At 41.1% G+C, this 20,023-nt stretch overlaps 1 protein-coding gene across 1 annotated transcript in view; it reads left to right on the top strand.

Annotated features, from left to right (window-relative positions):
• The window catches only part of Btla (B and T lymphocyte associated), a 34,815-nt gene extending 16,391 nt beyond the window's left edge, over positions 1-18,424 (top strand). Inside the window, exons 2-6 of the mRNA XM_051149989.1 lie at positions 6,965-7,288; positions 10,887-10,919; positions 12,146-12,304; positions 14,189-14,235; positions 17,601-18,424. Of these exons, the coding sequence (XP_051005946.1) occupies positions 6,965-7,288; positions 10,887-10,919; positions 12,146-12,304; positions 14,189-14,235; positions 17,601-17,849 (812 nt within the window). The 3' untranslated portion in view covers positions 17,850-18,424. The remainder of the gene's footprint in view (positions 1-6,964; positions 7,289-10,886; positions 10,920-12,145; positions 12,305-14,188; positions 14,236-17,600) is intronic.
• The last annotated feature ends 1,599 nt before the right edge of the window (positions 18,425-20,023 follow it).

The following is a 20,023-nucleotide window of genomic DNA, read 5'->3' on the forward strand; positions in this document are numbered from 1 at the left end:
TATTTGGCCCTTTTCCCTTGCAGCTTTTAATATTTTTTTCTTTGTTCTGCATGTTTTGTGTTTTGATTATTATGTGGCGGGCAGTTTTCTTTTCTGGTCAATTCTATTTGGTGTTCTGTAGGCCTCTTGTATGTTTATAGGCATCTCTTTCTTTAGATTGGGGAAATTTTCTTCTATGATTTGTTGAGAATAGTTTCTGGGCCCTGGAGTCTGATGTCTTCTCTTTCTTCAATGCATATTATCCGCAGATGTCTTCTTTTCATGGTGTCCTTAATTTCTTGGATGTTTTGTGTCAGGAGTTTTCCAGATTTGGCATTTTCTTTAATGGTTGATTCAATATCTGTGATTGTATCTTCTAGCCCTGAGATTCGTTTTTCCATCTCTTGGATTCTGTTAGAAAAGCTCACCTTTGTGTTGCTCGCCTTCTTCTCTGTGGTCTCACGTTCTCGTTTTTCTTCTGTCTGTGTGTTTATCATTGAATCCATTTTCATTTTCAGATCTTGAACTGATTTTTTGATTTCTTTCATCTGATTTTTTGTATATTCCTGAGTTTCTTCCATTGCCTCTTTATAGGTCTTCAGAGCTTGAACCGTTTTATTTATTTCTTTTATCTGGTTGTTTGCATTTTCCTGCAATTTTTCCAGTTCCACTCTATGTGCTTCTTTTATGTCTCTCACCTGTTTGTCTGCGTCTTCTTGCATTTGATTACGAATTTTATTTGTTTCCTCCATTATCATCCTCATTACTAAGGATTTGAGATCATTTTCTTGTATTTCCGTTGTATTTGAGTTCTCTGGGTTGTTTTCTTTGGGATAGCTGAAAACTGGAGACGCCATGTTGTTTTGGGGTTTTTTGCGTATGCTTTTTCGTTGTCCTTTAGGCATCTTTGCCATCTTTGTTTTTGTTGGGTAGCTTCCAGAGTTGGATGGAGGATGTCTGAAGATAGATCACTTGTTTTCTCACGATTTCCCTAGGCTGTGAGCTCAAAGCTTCACTGGTGTGGATGTTAGGAGGTTAGCCCAGTTGTTCTGGTCTCTCACAGCCAGTGATCTTCAGCCCCCCTGTGCTGTGGATCCTGCAATTGTTCTGGGTCTCTGAATGAGCGTTGGGTCAGGCCAAGGTATCCACAGCCTTTTGTGTTCCCTGCCAAGTCCAGCCAGGAACACTGGGCCCGAACCACAGCCTGAACTCAGCTAGATTCTCAGGGCCTGAACCATCTGCCAAGCTCAGCTAGGGATTCTGGGCCCAAAATGCACACAGGGTCCAGCCAGAATTTTTGGGCTGGGACTACGCACGAAGCTCCGCTAGGGCCTTTTGGCCCAAAGTGCGTGCTGTAGTCAGTTATTGACTCAGGGCCTGAACTGACCACCAATCTCAGCCAGGAATTCTGGATTCAAACTGCACACTGTGTCCAACCAGAGTCTTAGAGCTGGTGGAACCAAGCGCTCTGTCCAGCCTTCGCCGCAGCAGGAGAACTGCGGCTGCTCTGAGTTAGCGCCAGTGGTGGGACCAAGTGCTCCGCCCAGCCTGTGTCACCGCAGGGGAGCTGCCACTGAGCTGAGGTGGTGCCTAGGATGGAACTGAGCACGCCACCAAGCCTGCGCCACAGCAGGAGAACTGTGGCTGCTCTGAGTTAGCACCAATGGTGGAACCAAGTGCTCCGCCCAGACTGTGTCACTGCAGGGAAGCTGCCGCTGAGCTGAGGTGGCGCCTAGGGTGGAACTGAGTGCTCCGCCAAGCCTGCGCCAAAGCAGGAGAACTGCGGCTGCTCTGAGTTAGCGCCTGTGTTGGAACCAAGTGCTCCGCCCAGACTGTGTCACCGCAGGGGAGCTGCCGCTGAGCTGAGGTGCTGCCTAGTGTGGAGCTGCACGCTCAACTAAGCCTGCGCCACAGCAGGGGAGCTGTGGCTGAAGCTGAGTTAGTACCTCGGGCAGAATTGCTTGCTGGGCTGGGCCAGTACCCGGGACTCTGGGGCCGAACTGTCCGCCGAGTCCAGTCTGGGTCCGAAGGCTCCATGCGACCCAAATCCTGCCCTGAGTCCCCCTCTCCCGCAGCAACTCCCACCAGCCACCACACCAATCGCCTCCACCGGAAGGCTATGAGCTGCAAACCTCAGCCACCGCTGCTGGTGCCGCTGGTGCTGCTGCCTCTGCCACTGCCGCTCTGATAAGAGAAAATTCACACTCCTCTCGTGTGCAGGGGCATGCAGGTCCTCCACACCCTGGTCCCTCCTAACCGTGGAGCACTCCCGCTGCCATGATGTTTGGACCTCGGTGTTCCTGGCTCAGAAATCTGTGCAATTCCCTGAATTGTTCACTGGAACCTCTAAACGCGGTCCACACTGCTCGCCGCCATCTTGGATCCCTTCGATCCCATGCCTTTTATGTGTCTGCCCAAGTTGGACATCACATTTCCCCCCTCCATGGATGGGAAAAGTTTCAATGTCCCCCAGAGGTGCTTGTCGTATTCATTCTGAAATAACCATGGCCTCTGTCACTTCCAGAAAGCCACAGTCCTGCTGTGTATCTGCTTTTTGAATCTGCTGCGAGGCTTTTGCAATAATAGAAAGCCTTTACCTTTTCACCTCCTCAGACTTCCATACCTTGCCCATCTCTGCTCCCCACCCAAGGGCAGCTCAGGCTCCAGCAGAGCATCCCGTAGCAAGTGGTTTGTGCCCTGTACTGTGTCTGCTGCTGCTCTCCCACCATTGTGCGTGTTTATTTTTCCATATCGAGGCAAATCGAGTCAAGGCAGATCCCATCTCTAATCCCTATTCCCCCTAACAATGAGTGCACAAGACTCCTCAGAGCCTTGCTTTCAAGATCAGGTACATCTGAAGGGGAAAAGAGTAGTACATAGTGGATTTATTTAGAAACTGTACTTATCACTACAGAATTGTTTCAGGAACTGAACAGTAAGCTCACTGAAGACAATAGGTATTTATTTCTCCACAGCCTGCTGTCCAGATGTACTCTGGAAAATAAAAAGAGAAGTGAGGAGTCTGGGGCTTCTTAACTCGAGAGAGGAACAGACTTTGGAGACAAGGTTTCACTTGTTCTTTCCACCCTTGGCTCCCTTGCTTTTTGCCGTAAATCTGACCACACCAGGTATTGTATTGCTAGGCACTTACTTTTGGTCAGCGGCCTTACTCTTTCTCTTCAAGTTTTTGAAAACCTCACCCTTATGACTTATCTTTTAACTTGCTTTCATGTTTATTCTAGAAAATTTGAGGCAACTCAACTATGAAGTCTTAAAGTGAAGTTGTTTGAGGATGCAATATAGTTTAAAATAAGTGGATTATCAATGCTTCTAAAAATTCGCTGCAGGGTCTTAGTCTCCACGTGACTTCTGAAAATTCAATCACATCTCAGTTATTCTATGCAACAGTTGATGAGATCTGAACAAAGTTACAATGAGAGATTTTTTATGTGTTAGGAAGTAGTTAAAATAAGGCCCTGAGCAGTCTTCATCTTTAAAGGAATCTCTGATTCAAATTTCATTTAGGCATCATAATAGCCCATAATTACATAAATATATTCATAAAAGGTACTCAAGGATGAAAGTTAATGAAGAGGCAGGAGAGTGTTTATTGACATGAAAAAGAAGAGCTCAAAACTAAGAAAGAGTCAGGCATGGTGGTGTATGCCTTTAATCCCAGCACTCAGGTGGTGGAGACAGGCAGATCTCTGTAGGTTTGAGGCCAGCCTGGTCTATATAGTGAATTCCCAGGCAGCTAGAGCTATGTAACGAGACCTTGTCTTAAAAATTCAAACCTAAATAGCAAACCAAACCAGAGACAACAAATGAAACTGAGAAGGAATCACAAAGGTGGAGGGAAACGAGCTTGAGATGCTTTAAGACCCTGTGCTTAGACTTATCTCTAATGTGAAAATTAAAAGATGTAAGTGCCACAAAGTACATGACAAAAAGGAACCTTTCCATATTTTGCTTATTTTGTTTCACCAGCTAAGGGAATCTCATCTAGTACTTCCTAGATGTTCAGACATACAGGTTATATGATGTAACTGGGACCTAAGGGCTTCTGAAGTTGCCATGAGCATGCCATTTCCCCTGCTCCTTTAATGCATGGATCTCAAGAGGAGTGATGAAGTTATGAGAGTGAACACCTACAGACGGCTGTTTCCTGAGCAATCAAAGCTCGAGCCTGTGAAGCGGGTCCTGTTTTGAAGGAAGACGCTGTAGAATCTTTTGTGGACCAAACTGAATACTTGTTTGTTTCAAGAAAGGGGTATAAACTAAACATAATTTTAAGTTTTATGATATTTTGTTTTTATATAACACAATTATAGGTTAGCTATCAAATGATAATGAAATTGTAGAACTATGTGTAAAATGAGATCGATTTGGAATCTCACATTGTCTATCTTTCTGCTTAAAGGAAATCGTTCTTTCATGTGCCTTGGCTTCAGATTTTCTTTGTGTTGAGGTTACAAAGTAAATGATATAATAATTCATAAGTTAATGATAATATGACTTATTCAATGACATAGAAATTTTAAATTGTTTTTCTGTTCTCTTCGTTGTTTTCATTTGTTTGTTTGTTTGTTTTTGAATTTCTTTTTAAGACAGTATGTTGTCATATAGCACAGGTTGGCCTGGAAAGTGCTATGTGATTCAGGCTGTCTTTAAACTAGCAATAATCCATCTGCTCCAGTCTCTTAAGTACTCTTGCTATACTTCTGAGCCGCTGCTCCTGACTTGTGCAGCAGTTTTTATAAACTCTTGGCAGTTACTACCTCAAGGTTCATAAGTCGTTGGAAGACACATTTCCAGGAGAAAAACTCACTTCCCCCAAACAAAAGGAGGCATATTTCCAATATGTCTGTCTGGTGTGCAGACATTCCTGAAGAGGTGGGGTGCTCTTTCTCCTTCTGCTTCACAAACTACACAAACGCAGGCTTTCCTCAACACATATCCTGCCTTGCCAAGGTTATCCTGGGTTGCATGGCTCTCATACAGATTCATGGAAAAGGCTGCAAGACAGTATTAATGACATTGAAAAATAAGGGAATTATGTATACTTATGTGTACTATCATAGCATCTGCAAATAATACTCTGACTTCTTTCTTCCCAATTGGTAACCCCTTGTTCTCCTTCGGTAGTCTCAGTGCTCCAACTAGAACTTCAATAATTATATTGAACAGATATGGAGATAGTAGCCAGTTGTCCTGTTCCTGATTTTAGTAGAATTGCTTTGCGTTTCTCTCCGTATAATTTTTGTTGTTGTTGGCTATAGCCTTGTTTAAATTGATGAGCAAGTTTCCAGTGGTGGGACTGGGATACAACCCAGTCACAAAACCTTGACCTACACTCCATCCTACCCGAAACATGTATTGGGAGCAATGGTAACTCAGAACTTTTGGAAGTGGCCAACCAATGACTGGTCTAACCTGAGGGAATTAACCACACCATAGAGGGAGCCCATGCAACACTTCTTGTATGACCTGGAGCTGGAGGCTGAATAACCATGGCCAAAACAAAACAAAAAAAAATCAACAAAATGATTCCTAATAATATTCTGCTCTTCTGAGCAGTGCCTAGCCCACTGTCATCAGAGAGGCTTCTTTCAGCATCCCATAAGAGCAGATACAGAGACCCACAGTTAAACATTAGCTAGAGATAGGGAACCCCTCAGAAGAAGGAAAGAGAGGAAAGATTATAGGAGCCAGAGGGGTTGAGGACACCAGGAAAATGTGCCCTACAGAATCAACTTAGCAGAACTAATGTGAGATCATAGAGACTGAAATAGAAACCAAGGAACCTGCATGGATTTGCGCTAGGTCCTCTCATATATGTTATGGCTGTTTAGCTTGGGACTTTTGTTGGATTCCTCACACTGGGAGTAAGGGTGTCTCTGACTCTTTTGTCTGCTCTCAGGATCCCCTATATTCTACTGGGGTTGCCTCATCCAGCCTTGATATGAGGGTTTGTGTCTTTTTTTTTTTTTTTTTTTTGAGACAGGGTTTTCTCTGTGTAGCATTTCCTGTCCTGGACTTGGTTTGAAGATCAGACTGGCCTCGAACTCACAGAGATCAACCTGGTCCTGCTTCCCTGAGTGCTGGGATTACTGGTGTGCACCACACCAGCTCAACATTTGTGTCTTATTGTGTCTTATTACGTATATTTGGTTGATGTCTCTGAGAGGCTTGCTCTTTTTCTGAAAGGAAAGGGAGGAGGGGTGGATCTATGGGCTGGGAGGAGTGGTGGAGGGGATACTGTGATTGGAATGTATTAAAGAAGAATAAATAAATAAATAAATTCCAAATAAAACAAGAGAAAAGAAGGAAGGAAGACATAAAAGGGAAGAAAATTACTAATGCCCAATGTTATAAGGAAGTGTTTATTTATAATTCCTTTTCCCCTTAATGTGCTATAGCAGTAAACACATTTAAAAATATGTTTACTAGCTTAGAAGTACTACAAACAAAATAATCATAGGAAGTTACACAATAAAGGCCTTGTTATAATTTTAAAGTCTCAATTTTCCTAATTATTAGCATATAGTCATGGACAAGCTCTTTAGTATTTCTACTTCATCTGTAAAACAGAATTTATAATATTTGGGGGAAAATGAAATTTTTTATTTGATGTTTTATTTGTTTGTTGTGAGACAGGGTTTCTTTGTGTAGCTTTGGCTGTCCTGGAACTTTCCCTGTTTGTCAGGCTGGCCTTGAACTCAGAGATCTGCCTGCCTTGGACTCTAGGGTGCTGAGATTAAAGGCATGTACCACCACCGCCCAGTGAAATAATTTATTAAAAAAAAAACACCTATTATGTGCCATCCATGTACCAGGCTGGGGTAGTGGAAGTAAAATATTGAAAAATAATATTGAGGAAAATTATGAAATTACACATGAGAACAACTTTGGTGGAGATAATTGTAGAGGTTTCTATGTTCCTCTGGAAGAGCATACTGACTCCAGTTTTGCTTTTGTGTTTTAGGTGAAGAGTCCTGTCACGTACAGCTGAATGTTAAGAGATATTCAAAATACAGTGTCTCAACAGGAGAATTACTTAAAATCAAATGTCCTGTGACATACTGTGTTCAAAGACCTAATGTGACTTGGTACAAGTACAGAGAATCAACCTTTTTACCTCTTGAGCATGAACCTCATCTTCGAACTAGTTGGGAAGAGAATCACCAGGTTTCAGTTTTCATTCTCCAGTTTGAATCAATACGTCTCAGTGATAATGGAATGTATAGATGTTCTGCAAACAGTAACTCTGAGTTTTTTAATAGCCACACAATAACCGTCCATGTCATAGGTGAGTGCTCTAGCCCAGACCATCTATGGCTTTTTTCACCAGATGTTGAGGTGCTTCAGTTAGCAGTTGAAACCCTTGTATCACATTCACAGTCCACCACATCTCTGAGTTTATGGTGGTCATGCGCACATAAACTACTTGTGTAGAGAGAGGAATATGAGGTCAAGAACAGTAGAGAAAAAATAATGGAAGTTACTGGTCTATTTTGAGACAGGGTCTCACTATGCAGTTCTGGCTATCCTGGAAATCACTATGTAGACCAGGCTGGCTTTGAACTCACAGTGCTCCATCTACCTTTGCCTTCTGAGTGCTGAAATTAAAGGCATGTGCCACCACATCTGGTGAAGTTATTACTGACTGTTTTTGCCTTTAGAAATTAAAACATTTAGTTGACAAGTTCAAAAATAGATCACAGAAATGCTGTTTTCTTTTTTCTTCTTTGTTTTTATTTTTTCTGTGGTTGACTTTTACTGATTAGAATTTGTAGAAGTTATGTTTCATATTCTAGCAGCCACACACCTTTTAATATAACTAGTTCACAGTTTGCCTAGAGGACAAAGAACAAGAAAATAACTCTATGTTTTGATTATCTGTTGAGTTTTAGGAAATATCCAGAGTTTCAAATGAATTTTTCAGTTTCTCCCACTCCCCATGTCATTTAATTGGTTCTAGGAGCTAAGAAGAGATAGTAAGGCCAGGGAACACTCAAAATGAACAAGTCACAGACAAGTAAAAATTAAAAGGCAGATTAATGCAGATTAATGAATAATCAATTTATGAAAATATATTACCAATACTATACTCCCTGGTGAAAGGTTAACCCCTAAGAGTGAGAACTTTCATTTAACAATAATCTGGAAGCTCCATCCAGAGAAATTTGGCAAGAATAAATAAAAGATATTGAAAATGAAGTGGAAGTAAAAGTATCTCTTTTCATGGATGGCATGACCTTATATTCAGAAAAAATACATTAACATTCATAAAAACTGTTCAAGTTAATATTTTACTTCAGCAAAGTTTTAGGAAAATGTATTAACATGTGAGAATTTGTGGGTTCTACATGCTGGCAATGGGTAATCTAAAAATATGTTAAGTAAACAATTCTACTTATAACAAATTGAAATGTACAAGGTAGTAATAAACAACAGACTCATAGACAGAACAAATAAAACATGAATAAACAAAAAATTATAGAAGATGTAAAAATACCCTATTGTCATCACCTTGGAAAAATTACTATTATAAAGATGACTGTCCACCAGACTCAACATCATCTTCATCAAATCACACTTCTGAAAACTTTTTTTAAGAGATGCAAAAGATAATTCTAAAATTCGCATGATATTTTAATAGACCTTAAGTAGCCAAAACAATCTTGATAAAAAGGAGAGAAGATTAATACTTTTCTCTTTCAAAATGAATTGTTGAAATACAGTTATTTAAATACTGTGGTGAGATCAACATTGTAGGGTTGACAATCTAGAATAAAATTGTGTATATGATCATTGACTTTTTATATTATTTTTATTTTCTGTGTGAGTGTGTGTGTGTATGTGTGTGTGTGTGTGTGTGTGTGTGTGTGTGTGTGTGTTGTAGCCTGCATATATGTCTATGTACCATGTATATGCTTGGTGCCTGTGGGACTGGAGTTCAGACAGTTTTGATCTTCCATGTGGGTTCTTTGAATTGGACCTGGGTCTTCTGAAAGAGCAGCCAATGTTCTTATCTACTTAGCAATCTCTATAGCTCCTCAATTACCTTTTTGTTTTGCTTTGCTTTGTTTTTGTTTTTGTTTTGAGCCAGGTTTTTAGCATGTGGTCCTGGCTGGCCTGAAGCTCGTTGTGTAGACTCTGCTAGACTCCATTCCTACTTCTCATTGCCTCATCTGTGTACAAGTGTACTCACGTGTACATATATGTGTCTGTATACAAGTATACAAGAGGGTCAGAGGTTGATATTTGGTATCTTCCTCAATTGCTCTTCCCCTTTCTTTTTTTGATACAAGGTCTCCTGGTGAACTTTGGACTCAACTGAATGGCTAGGCTGGGCAGTCAGTGATTGCCCCAGGATGTTCCTGCTGCTGCCTCCTTAGCATGTATAGGACAAATCCTGTCTATAATCCTGAAGATTATATGGATTATATGGGTACTGAAGATTCAATGCAGGTCCTCAGACTCACACATGTGATCCATCTCCCCAGGCCCAGCCTTGTCACGTCTCTATCGTCACCCTTCCTGTGCAATTCTCATCCACTTCAGAACACCCATTTTTATACCTATCACAACTATGCTTTTCCTTTCAAGTCTAGCTTATTACTCAATTTCTCTAGGAAGCTTCCAGGATTACTCTCGATGAACTGATACTACAGTCTGTTGATTTGCTTACCATTTAAGGTCTATGTCTCGCACTTATCACACATTTCTTTCCCTCATTGCATTATATAAAAATATGTCAAGTTCCATAAAGGGTTATAGTACCTTACAGATTAGAAATTATGCCTTGCTTTTGGGAGTTGATTTTCTATGGTAGAAGTCAAATAAATTTCTTTTTAGGACTAGTTTAAATTTTAGCTAAATATACAGTCTCCTTTAAGAAAATGGTGATTACTGGAAAACAGTAAAAATATTCCTTTTATGTTTGAACCCAAGACTGCTAAGGAAACTGCTTATGAAATGAGGAAAAAAAATATGTCCTGGGAGCTGGGCGTGGTGGTGCACGCCTTTAATCCCAGTACTCGGGAGGCAGAGGCAGGTGGATCGCTGTGAGTTCGAGGCCAGCCTGGTCTACAAAGCGAGTTCAGGACATCCAAGGCTACACAGAGAAACCCTGTCTCAAAAAACAAAAACAAAAACAAAAATATGTCCTGGAACTATGGACATACTTGTAATTAGTAAAATTTGAAGACACGACATAAGTATTTTCTCCCCTTGGAATATCTTTCTCAGGGGATACTATGAATGTTCCTGTTTTTATATCTGACTCACCTTTGCTATGTTCACCATAGGAATTGCTTTATGTAGGAACAAACATGGACAGAAGGAGGCTCCTATAATTTTGAGGAAGTAGCTGTCTCCTAGAATGAGAAAAAGCACCTTGTGAAACAAAGCAAAGTCCTAGGAGGCTATTTCTCAGGGCTGGGAACTGCCCCTGGAATAGACACTCTGTACTTCTCGTCCTTCCCAGTCAGTGTCTGATTAAAGACATCTTGAAAATGCAGAGGTCATTATTCATGCAGAGAGATGAGTGTGGAGGGAGATGGTAGGAAGTGAGAGCCATGGTCTTTATTTCAGAGGTCACATGTGGTCTGTGTATCTTCATGTTTGAGAGATGAGAAAGAGAGAAGCAAAGATGATGGTTGTACTTTGTTAATAGTAGCCCTTATTAAGGCTTAAAAAGAACTTGTTTGCTCTGTGTACTATGATCTCAAGGTGAATATCCATGAATTATGTGAGTTGAACTTGGCCTGGACGGTTGGGTTCTCTGTTGTTGTGCCAAAACTGGAGTATATTCAAGTTGACTCTTACTTTAGCGCAACTTTGAGCACTGCCTTAGTGTTTTTTCAGGCCATTTTAATACTGAATCTTGTTTTCTGTTTCAGAAAGGGCTCAGAACTATTCAGAACACCCTCAAAGTAAGTATCAAACCAATCAAAATAATCAAGTTTGTTTGGTGTTCAGATAAATAATGGAAATAAAGTCTTCTTAATTAAGTTTGTTTGTATTAGATTATTTATTGTTTGCTATCCAATTGCCTCCCCCAAGACAGCTGTGTCTGTCTCTTGGATGCTTGTCCAAACAGCAGCTGCAGTACCTTTGCCACCGTTCTGTATCAATAAGCTATATGGCTACTGTATATCTCCATTCAATTGCCCCTGTTGGTTTTTAACCCTCAAAGAAATAACCTCGGGGTAATCACACTGCAATCTGTATTTTACTTGAGTGTGTTTGGTACTATGTTAAGAGGGACCCCAGAGAAAAAGTGCGTCTTACATCATACCTGGAATACACACTCATAAAAAGCAGTTCCACGATATCCATAGATAGCTGGGTGTTTGATTTCTGGGTTATGCTAATGGAGGAGGATCCTGTGTGATTCGAGGAGTTTATCAAGCCCCTGGTCTCTCTACACTAGATGCGGGGCATCTCCCACCTTGTGATACCAGAAATGTCTCCAAAACTACCAAATGTTTCTGGAGGATGAGAAATTTTGTGGGTGAGAACCACTTCATTGGCCTATATTATTCATTCAGATAGCTTCCAGTTTCTTTTATATCATTAAAAGATACTATTTTTGAGCCACTGAGTTACAGATAAAAACTAGTTGTAAGTTGCAGCTAACCTTGATCAGACAGGGATCTGGTGAATATTAATACTAGTGGGTTGTCAGGAGCACTGGCTGGATGTCAAGCAAAGCATATTTGGTAGAAATGAAAGTACTTAATTTTGGATATAATGATGACTTATAAGAGGAAGCAAAAATACAGCGTAGAAAGCTGTTGTTGTAAGTCCTAACTGCTGCTCATGAACTCTCTGGCTTTGGGCCATTTGGGGGCCAGTAATATTCTTTTCACAAAGAAAATGGCTTTCTGAGCACTGAGCTAAATATATAAGTGAAAGGGCCTGATGAAGTGGCTTGTGAGAACTGTCATGGAGATCGTTCTACAGGTGAGTCATCCAAGAAGAATGTGAGATCTTCACAAAATTAAAAAAAAAAAAAAAAAAAAAAGAGGTTGAAGATACCAGGACCACAAAGTGGAGAAATTGAGGACTTAGCCTACAAATTCCTTCATTCAAACTATGGCAAAATGCAAGGGGGTTGCCAACCCTAATGCTTCTCATACTTCTTAACTGTTTTCAGCAGTGTCTGAAGTCCCAGATGCCACCAATGCCTCGGGACCATCCACCATGGAAGAGAGGCCAGGCAGGATGTGGCTGCTCTGCATCTTGCTTCCTTTGGGAGCATTGCCTCTGCTCCTCACCTGTTTCTGTGTGGTTTGCTTTCTGAAGAGGCTCCAAGGTGGGTTGCAACTCCCCTCTGCTCCCATGTGCCACACAGTTGGAGCTCTTTTACTATGGCAGATAGGTTTTTTAGCTGGTTATTGCTTTCTTTCAGGATGACAATTCCTGGGAAACTACTGGTTTCCACTAGAAAACTGAGTGGGTTGATTTGGGTCCCCTGAGGCATGGTCAGGCACACTGACCACTCACTGTGCTGGTCTAAGAGTACACATGGCTGGAACATTCTCGTTCTATATGCCTCAATATCAGGTGTGTTCAGAAAGCATTCTCCACAACTTTAACCAAGTTGAAGGACAGATTAAAACAATCTCTTAGGTCAACCCGTCTGGTTTGAGTTCTTTGGCTTGAGCGAGCTCTTTTCACAGCTATACCACATAATTCCAATGATACAATCCCTTGTCCATTTAAATAAAGAATCATCGTCCCCAGAAGGAATCCATGTGTGTGTGTGTGTGTGTGTGTGTGTGTGTGTGTGTGTGTGTGTGTGTGTGTGTGTGTACTTTCTATTGCTGCCATAAGTGGATGCTTGAATCAGCCACTCCCCCAAAAAGCATTGTATTTGAGTGTGGACTTGCCTATAATCAGAGAGTGCGATATTTTAAAAGCAGTTATTTTTCCCTTTTGCAATTACATTTTCATTGTCACCACTGAACAGTGAAACTCAACAAGAGAGGCATGTGACCTGTCCATCTATGCTCTCTGTTTCCCTGTTCTTCTCCATGTCTCCCCTCCCGTTTGCTACAATACCAGCCACAGTGTAGCTAGCTATAGAAACAGAGGCAGACAAAGCATCCCTTATTTGGCTGCCACAAGAGCAAGCTTTGTTGGGGCAGAAGTGCTTTTGCCATCCCGAAGTAAGTGCTTCTGGGTCTCAGAGGCGTCTTACAGCCCTAAGGATTGCCCTGGAAGCACACCTATGCATCTGCAACCATGCATGATCTGTCTGTAGCTTCCTATTCCCTGGGGCTGTCAGAATCTCTCTCTTAACTTCAGATGAAGAAGAAACTGGGATAATCTTATCTGAATGGAACAGGGGGCATGTATACGTGACAGAAGCATCTGTTAAATTTTTATGTTTTTATTTCTTGAGGATTTAATATATGCAAACAAATGCATATTCATCCAACTCCCTTTCTCTAATTCCTCATGGATTTCCCTATACCCGCCCTCCTAAATTTCATGTTCTTTAAAAAAATATATAATGATCCATGGAGTCCAGTTAGTGTTGCTCATATACTGTGGAGATTCACTGGGGCATGGTAACCTACCAGAGACTGCCCCCCCCCAAAAAAACACCTGACCCTCCCGCCCCTAGCAGCCACCATCTGTCATCAGTTAAGGGTTGCAAGGCTCATCTACTGGGATGCTGACTGGCTTAATCTTATACTGGTCTGCAAGAAGTCACAGGAGTTATGAGTTAGTTAGTATGACAAAATAGTCATGTCCAGAAGAGAGTTTTTCCTCAGTCTTCCCAAGCTCTGGCCTTATAATCTTTCCTCAATGTTCCCTCAGCCTGGGGGAAAGGATTTTGAAAAAGATGTCTCATATATCACAGAGATGACAGGCAGTTTTAGCATTGAATTTGCAATGACTACCAACCTTTTGAAACAGTTTTACTAGATCCTACTCCTTCTTCTTGGATGTAAAGACTGTTATGTGCATCAAGAAATGATGGGGTGAAGTGTGTATGTGTATTTGCACAGACTGAAATGTGTGTGGTATATGCTACCCAGGAGAGCTAGCAGGGTAAAGCTAACGTGACTGCTGGCGTGCAATGTGGAGGTCGCACGGTTAGTTTCTCAACTAACCACAAGGCTAACCAAGATATTTGCTTTGCTTTATTAACACCTTTTGGTTACTTTTGTTTCCTTCAATCTTTCAGGGAAAGAAAAGAAGCCTTCTGACTTAGCAGGAAGGGAAATTAACCTGGTATGTTTGAAGTATCTGCTAAGACAAATGCATTTTATATTTTATCTATGTATTTTTCGTAGGAGGTTAATATAACTAAAACACACACACATACACACACACACACCCCACACCACACCACAGATTTTTCACATCAGCTATGATTGCCTGCATAATACTGCATAGTAATAAATATTTTGTTATGAAGTGGGGAGAAACTCACAAGGTAGTGGATAACTGATGGAGATCGAGGGCCGTTTTTAGTGTAGTCACTGTAAATAAACCCGCACCTACACCATTGTAAGCAACTGAAGTGAAATACACTGGGGCAAAACAAAATAAAACCAAACCAAACCAAAACAAAAACCACTCAAAATAGAAATGGGGAAGAGGAAGGGGTGAGAGGGTTGGGAAAGGTATAATAAGAAAGAGATAACACTGGAGAGTGAATTCGAACAAATCTGTTCTATGTGTGTATGTCATAGTAAAACATTATTATGGGTAATTACTATATACTAAAGAAATATAAACAATAACATGATGGAAAAGTCCAGGAAAGACCATTATTTCAAAATGGCCCTTCTAGGGTAGTGGTTCTCAATTTTCCTAATGCTGTGACACTTCAATACAGTTATTCACGTTGTGGTGACCCCAACATGACCCCACATAAAAATACTTTCACTGATACCTTATAACTGTAATTTTGTTACTGCTATGAATTGTAATGTAAATATTTTTGGAAATAGAGTTTTGCCAAAGGAGTTTGGGACCCACAGGTTGAGAACAGCTGTTCTAGGGCGTTAAAGTGCTTGTTAGTAAAGTCCACTCAGTCATAATACACTTAAAAGGAGGAAGCTTTTGCAATGTGAATCAACATGCTTAATTTAAAGAGATTTACAACTGCTAAGTGCAATAGGTATGTAAAATGAGATGGCTGCCTCTGTTTAACATCCTTTATTTATCATCTCTGGCCACCATGTCATAGTGCGTCAGCCTTGTGGCACCTACCACTTTTATAGAGTATTATAGGGGAGCTTTGGGTGCAAAGAACCATGCTCACACTGAAAGAATTTTAAATGATAATGAGCCATCCACGGGAAGAAATCCAAGTCAACTGAACTCATAGACTGTCAAAGACTGGGACGTATAGCAGGGACCTCAGTGACACGTGGAGAGTTCACGTGACAGCCCTCAGTGTCCCACATAAAGACTCATTTTCTGTGGTGGCACTTTCCATCTTAGCCAATCCACATTTGGCTCTTTTAGATCTCTATTGAGCCTTAATGATATTTCTAGATGCTCACCTCATAGGAAAACTGCAGAATATCAGCAGTTACTGCCTCATATCTCAAGATAGGGCTAAGCATGCTTGCAGGAACAGAGCTTTCCTCAGCAGATATAGGAGAAACCCTACTGCATGTGTCACAGTGAGAGTTACCCAGGGCCACTGGAGTCTGAATAATCAAAGACGAAGAACCTGATAACTTAGAAGAAGAACATAACTTGGCTGGCAAAATGGAGAGTTAAAAACTCAAAATAGAGGCCTGAGGAGATGGAACAAGGGGTAAAGTACTCACTGTGCAAGCACAGAGTCTGAGTTTGGCTTCCCTAGCACTTAGGTCAAACCCGAGCATGGATGCATTTATTGTGAGCCTAGCAGTGGGGGAGGTTGTGAAAACAAGGTGAACCGGGGTGGGGGTGGGGGGATTCCAGGCCATCCAACCTAGTAGGAAAAGTGCCAGCTTCAGGAAGAAAATCGTTCTCAGAAATAAGGTGAAGAGTAGAGGGAGAACCCTGACATTGACCTCTGACTTCCATGTGCACACACACGCGTGAGTGTGCCTTCTCACACACATATAGCTCCACCCCCACCACCTTCCACACGTGAAAGTTAAAATCCTTACTATTAATAGAACATCCTCATTTTTACCATGCGTGCTTGGCATATAACCAGGAACATCTAATAAATAACTGTGTGGATAAATGGGTTGAGCTAGAAATGATCATAATGAGTGAGTTAACCCAGAAGCAGAAAGACTCAAATGGTATATACTCACTTATATCTGCATACTAGCCCAAGGGGCAGGTCCCACGAAAGCCTTCACTTACCAGGAAACTGGGACAGAGGGGAGGACATCCTATTGGGACTCTAGATGAGAAAAGCATGGGAGAATAGCAAAGTAGAAGGATCCAGAGAGTCCTAGAAACCTACAAGTAGAACATTATGATAGGCAGATTTGAGCCCAGGGGTCCCGCTCAAACTAAGGCACCAGCCAAGGACAATACAGGCGGTACACTTTAAACCCCAATGGGCAGAACATTGTCCACAGTTGAGTGGAGAGTGGGATATGACTTTCTCATGTACTCTGGTGCCTCATATTTGACCATGTCCCCTGGAGGGGGAGACCTGGTGGCACTCAGAGGAAGGATAGCAGGTTACCAAGAAGAGACTTGATACCTTATGAGCATATACAGGGGAAGGAAATCCCCCTCAGGAACAGTCATAGGGGAGGGGAGTAAGGGGAAAATGGGAGGGAGGGAAGAATGGGAGGATACAAGGGATGGGATAACCATTGAGATGTAACAAGAATAAATTAATTAAAAAAACAAACAAACAAACAAACAAGCAAAAAAAAAAAAAACCCATCAGGATTCACTTTAGTTTTGACAAATTTCCCTCCGTTGCACATGGTTTAGGTCTCTCACACTGTTTCAAAGTATGATGATTTTTCTTGTGATAGAAATGACAACTGAAAATATTTTAGAACATCATCAAGACTTTGTTCTTTCAATTTGGCTCCTGTTGTACAGTTTAGCTCTCTGAGCATAATAACCTGTCTTGGATAACCCATGACACTTCCTGTTCCTGCTCTCCTGGAGAAGTCTCAGTTCTCTTTGTCTTGTGTTTGGTCTTTTTCTCTTCTATGTTCCATACGCCAAATGTGCTATGAATTGCCTAATGTTTTTGTAGCATTATTCTTCTTTTCCCATGAATGTGAACTGTGATTTTTTCCATTGAAAGGGCATTGTGTGTGTGTTCTGTGTCCTCAAATGATCTATAATACAGCATATAGCAATTGTTTGGGGAGAGCATAGTGGACTTCAAATGTTTGGCCTTTGGAGCTCAAAGTAGGTCATGTACCTGCCTAATACTCGGGAGGATCTGTATATAACATTAAACAAAAACAAACAAACAAACAAACGGAACCCTTTCATCCTTTGATAATACAAAGTTTAACAAACATGTAGATATTAAGTGGTTTATATGAGGAGCAATAGATGTCTCCTTGTCTCTCAATAAGCAAGGCATCATGCAGACTTTCACTAAGTCTAATCATGAGTATGTTTGTCATGTCCTTACTTGGTATATCTCCTTTCTCTCATAGGTTGATATTCCAGTGAGTTCCAGTACAAATCCCCAAGCACTGCCACCAGAAACTGGAGTTTATGATAATGATCGCTGGTCCAGTATCCACGAGGAATCTGAATCCACAACTAATTCCCAATTGGAGAAAAACAAACAGGGCATTGTTTATGCTTCTCTGAACCATTCTGTTATTGGAAGAAACCCAAGAAGGGCAAGCAATGTGCATGAGGCACCCACAGAATATGCATCCATTTGTGTGAGAAGTTAAACCTGTCACTCACCTGGGATGTTTGCACTGCGTGAGCACATGCCAGCTTCATTGTCTGGACCACCATGGTCAAATAACCTTCCACCTGGGAATTTTCACATTAACATGATTTGTGCTGGTCCATGTCTTAAAGGTCCATGAAATATTTAGTTTAAATTTCTCCTAAAACTTTGGGAGAGTTTTGTACAAGAGCCTTGGACAACAGACTTTTCACTGGGGAAACTCATATTACAAATAATAGACTACTAGCATACTTAAGATTGACCATGTTGTCCCCTATGTGTGAATTCAACATTTCCTTTGACTTACAGGGAAGGAAGAGGTGTGTTGTTTGGATCTGCTCACTATACCTTCTAGAAAATGAATGTCCTAAATTGACTAGCTAATCATAAATACCGTAATGATTGTATGTTCTCAGTCATTCATGGCAAGACAATCTTTCATGTAAATCTATACCATACTTAATATTTAATTTTTAAATGTAAAGGAAAATTATCTTGGACTCAATTCATAATTAAAAAATTAGAAAGGGTAATTGGTACAATACAGATACAGAATATGCCAAATAGATGTGGGGCCAGTATTCATTATCTCTGCCAATGAGATGCTCACCTTTACCCTGTTAGATTGAGAAAGTCAGTTAGCAAAGGATCCATCAATGTGCACTGAGTGCATTTGTAATCAGAGAGTGGTAGTATTTGGAGCAATTAGAGTAATGCACATGGATATGACCCAATGCTGATGACCTAATATACACAAGGGCCTATGAGCAAGACAAGAGTGACTGGGAATAGGAAACTATCAGGCAAATGCAGATTAATTTAAAAACTACCTGTGCTTTACCTGAAAGCAAACTCAAAGGACAATCCACGAAAGAGGAAAGAGTCTGAAATCTGGAGTTGATCAGTAGGGGTTGACACACATTCGTTACCATCTGTTTCTTGCTCTTATGAAGTGAATCAGGATGAATCATATGTAATGTAACTTGGCTCATGGAGATCATTCAGGTTTAAATTCTGACATTGTAGCTGCTTGAGAAGATAGTTAAAAAGTTTCAGGTGTTCTGAATTTCCAGATTACTTGAGTCTAATTACCTAAAAAATATCCCATAATTTGATTCATCTGCTTGAAGCTTGAATTCTCGGATACTGAATGAATAATGTCATAGTCTTAATATGCAGTGGATGGCAAGAGCTAGAAGCCACTGGAGCAAACACATGAACTGCTGGATGAATGAATGTGGTCTATGTAATTGCATGCTTGCTTGTGTGTGCCATGTGAGTGTGTGCCAGCATGCAAATACAAGATATGACTTCTGGAAACGAGAAAAGAGAAACCAATAAAATGGTCACCCTATTTTTAGTTTGCTTTGAAGGTGCAGAGCACTAGAGCAAACTCGTCATTTAAAGAAATGGTGAGAAAAGGTGAAACTAGGAATGTGAGTAGAGTCTGTACCCATAAGCAGACAATTAAGAGGCCTTACTGCAAAGCTTTTCTCACCCTCGGCTCGCATCAGGTTTCAGTTCTCTGGATTTGGAACAAAAGACACAGTTGCAACCAATCCTAGGTAAGCTTGTTCAGCCAGGTGCATTTGTGGGCATTTATGCAAAAAGACCTTAGAATAGAAACAGGAAGTGTGGGTGGGGGGATGAGCCCAGCACCCTCTCCCTCTTATCAGATCAACGTGCAGTTGCTTTGAGAATTTTCTCCAATTTTAAAAACAAAATACATCTGTCTATTCTGCTTAAACCATTCTTATGAAAACTTTGCGTGTGCATGTATCTCTGTCTCTGTGTGTGTGTGTGTGTATGCGCGTGTGCTGTGTGTGTGTGTGTGTGGTGTATGCACACATATGTGCGGGAGCGAGAAAAGAACGTCAGGCGCCCTTTTCTGTTCTCCTCCTTATTCTGTTAAGGAAAGGTTTCTCGTTGCGCCTGGAGCTAGGCTGGCAGGCACAAGCCAGTGACGATGGATCCTCCAGTCCTTGTCCTCCACGTTGCTAGGGCTGTATTTGCTCACGCCCAGCTTTTCACATGGGTGTGGGAGAACTTAAACTTAGGTCCTCATGTTTGCACAATAAACACTCTTACTTGCTGAGCATGTTCTTAATATGTTTTCCAGTGTGAAAAGCTGCTAGAGATTTCACCTCTATGAATGATCAATTATGTTTGTAT

The sequence above is a fragment of the Acomys russatus genome, chromosome 8 (genome assembly GCF_903995435.1).
Source record: "Acomys russatus chromosome 8, mAcoRus1.1, whole genome shotgun sequence".
NCBI classification, from domain to species: Eukaryota; Metazoa; Chordata; class Mammalia; order Rodentia; family Muridae; genus Acomys; species Acomys russatus.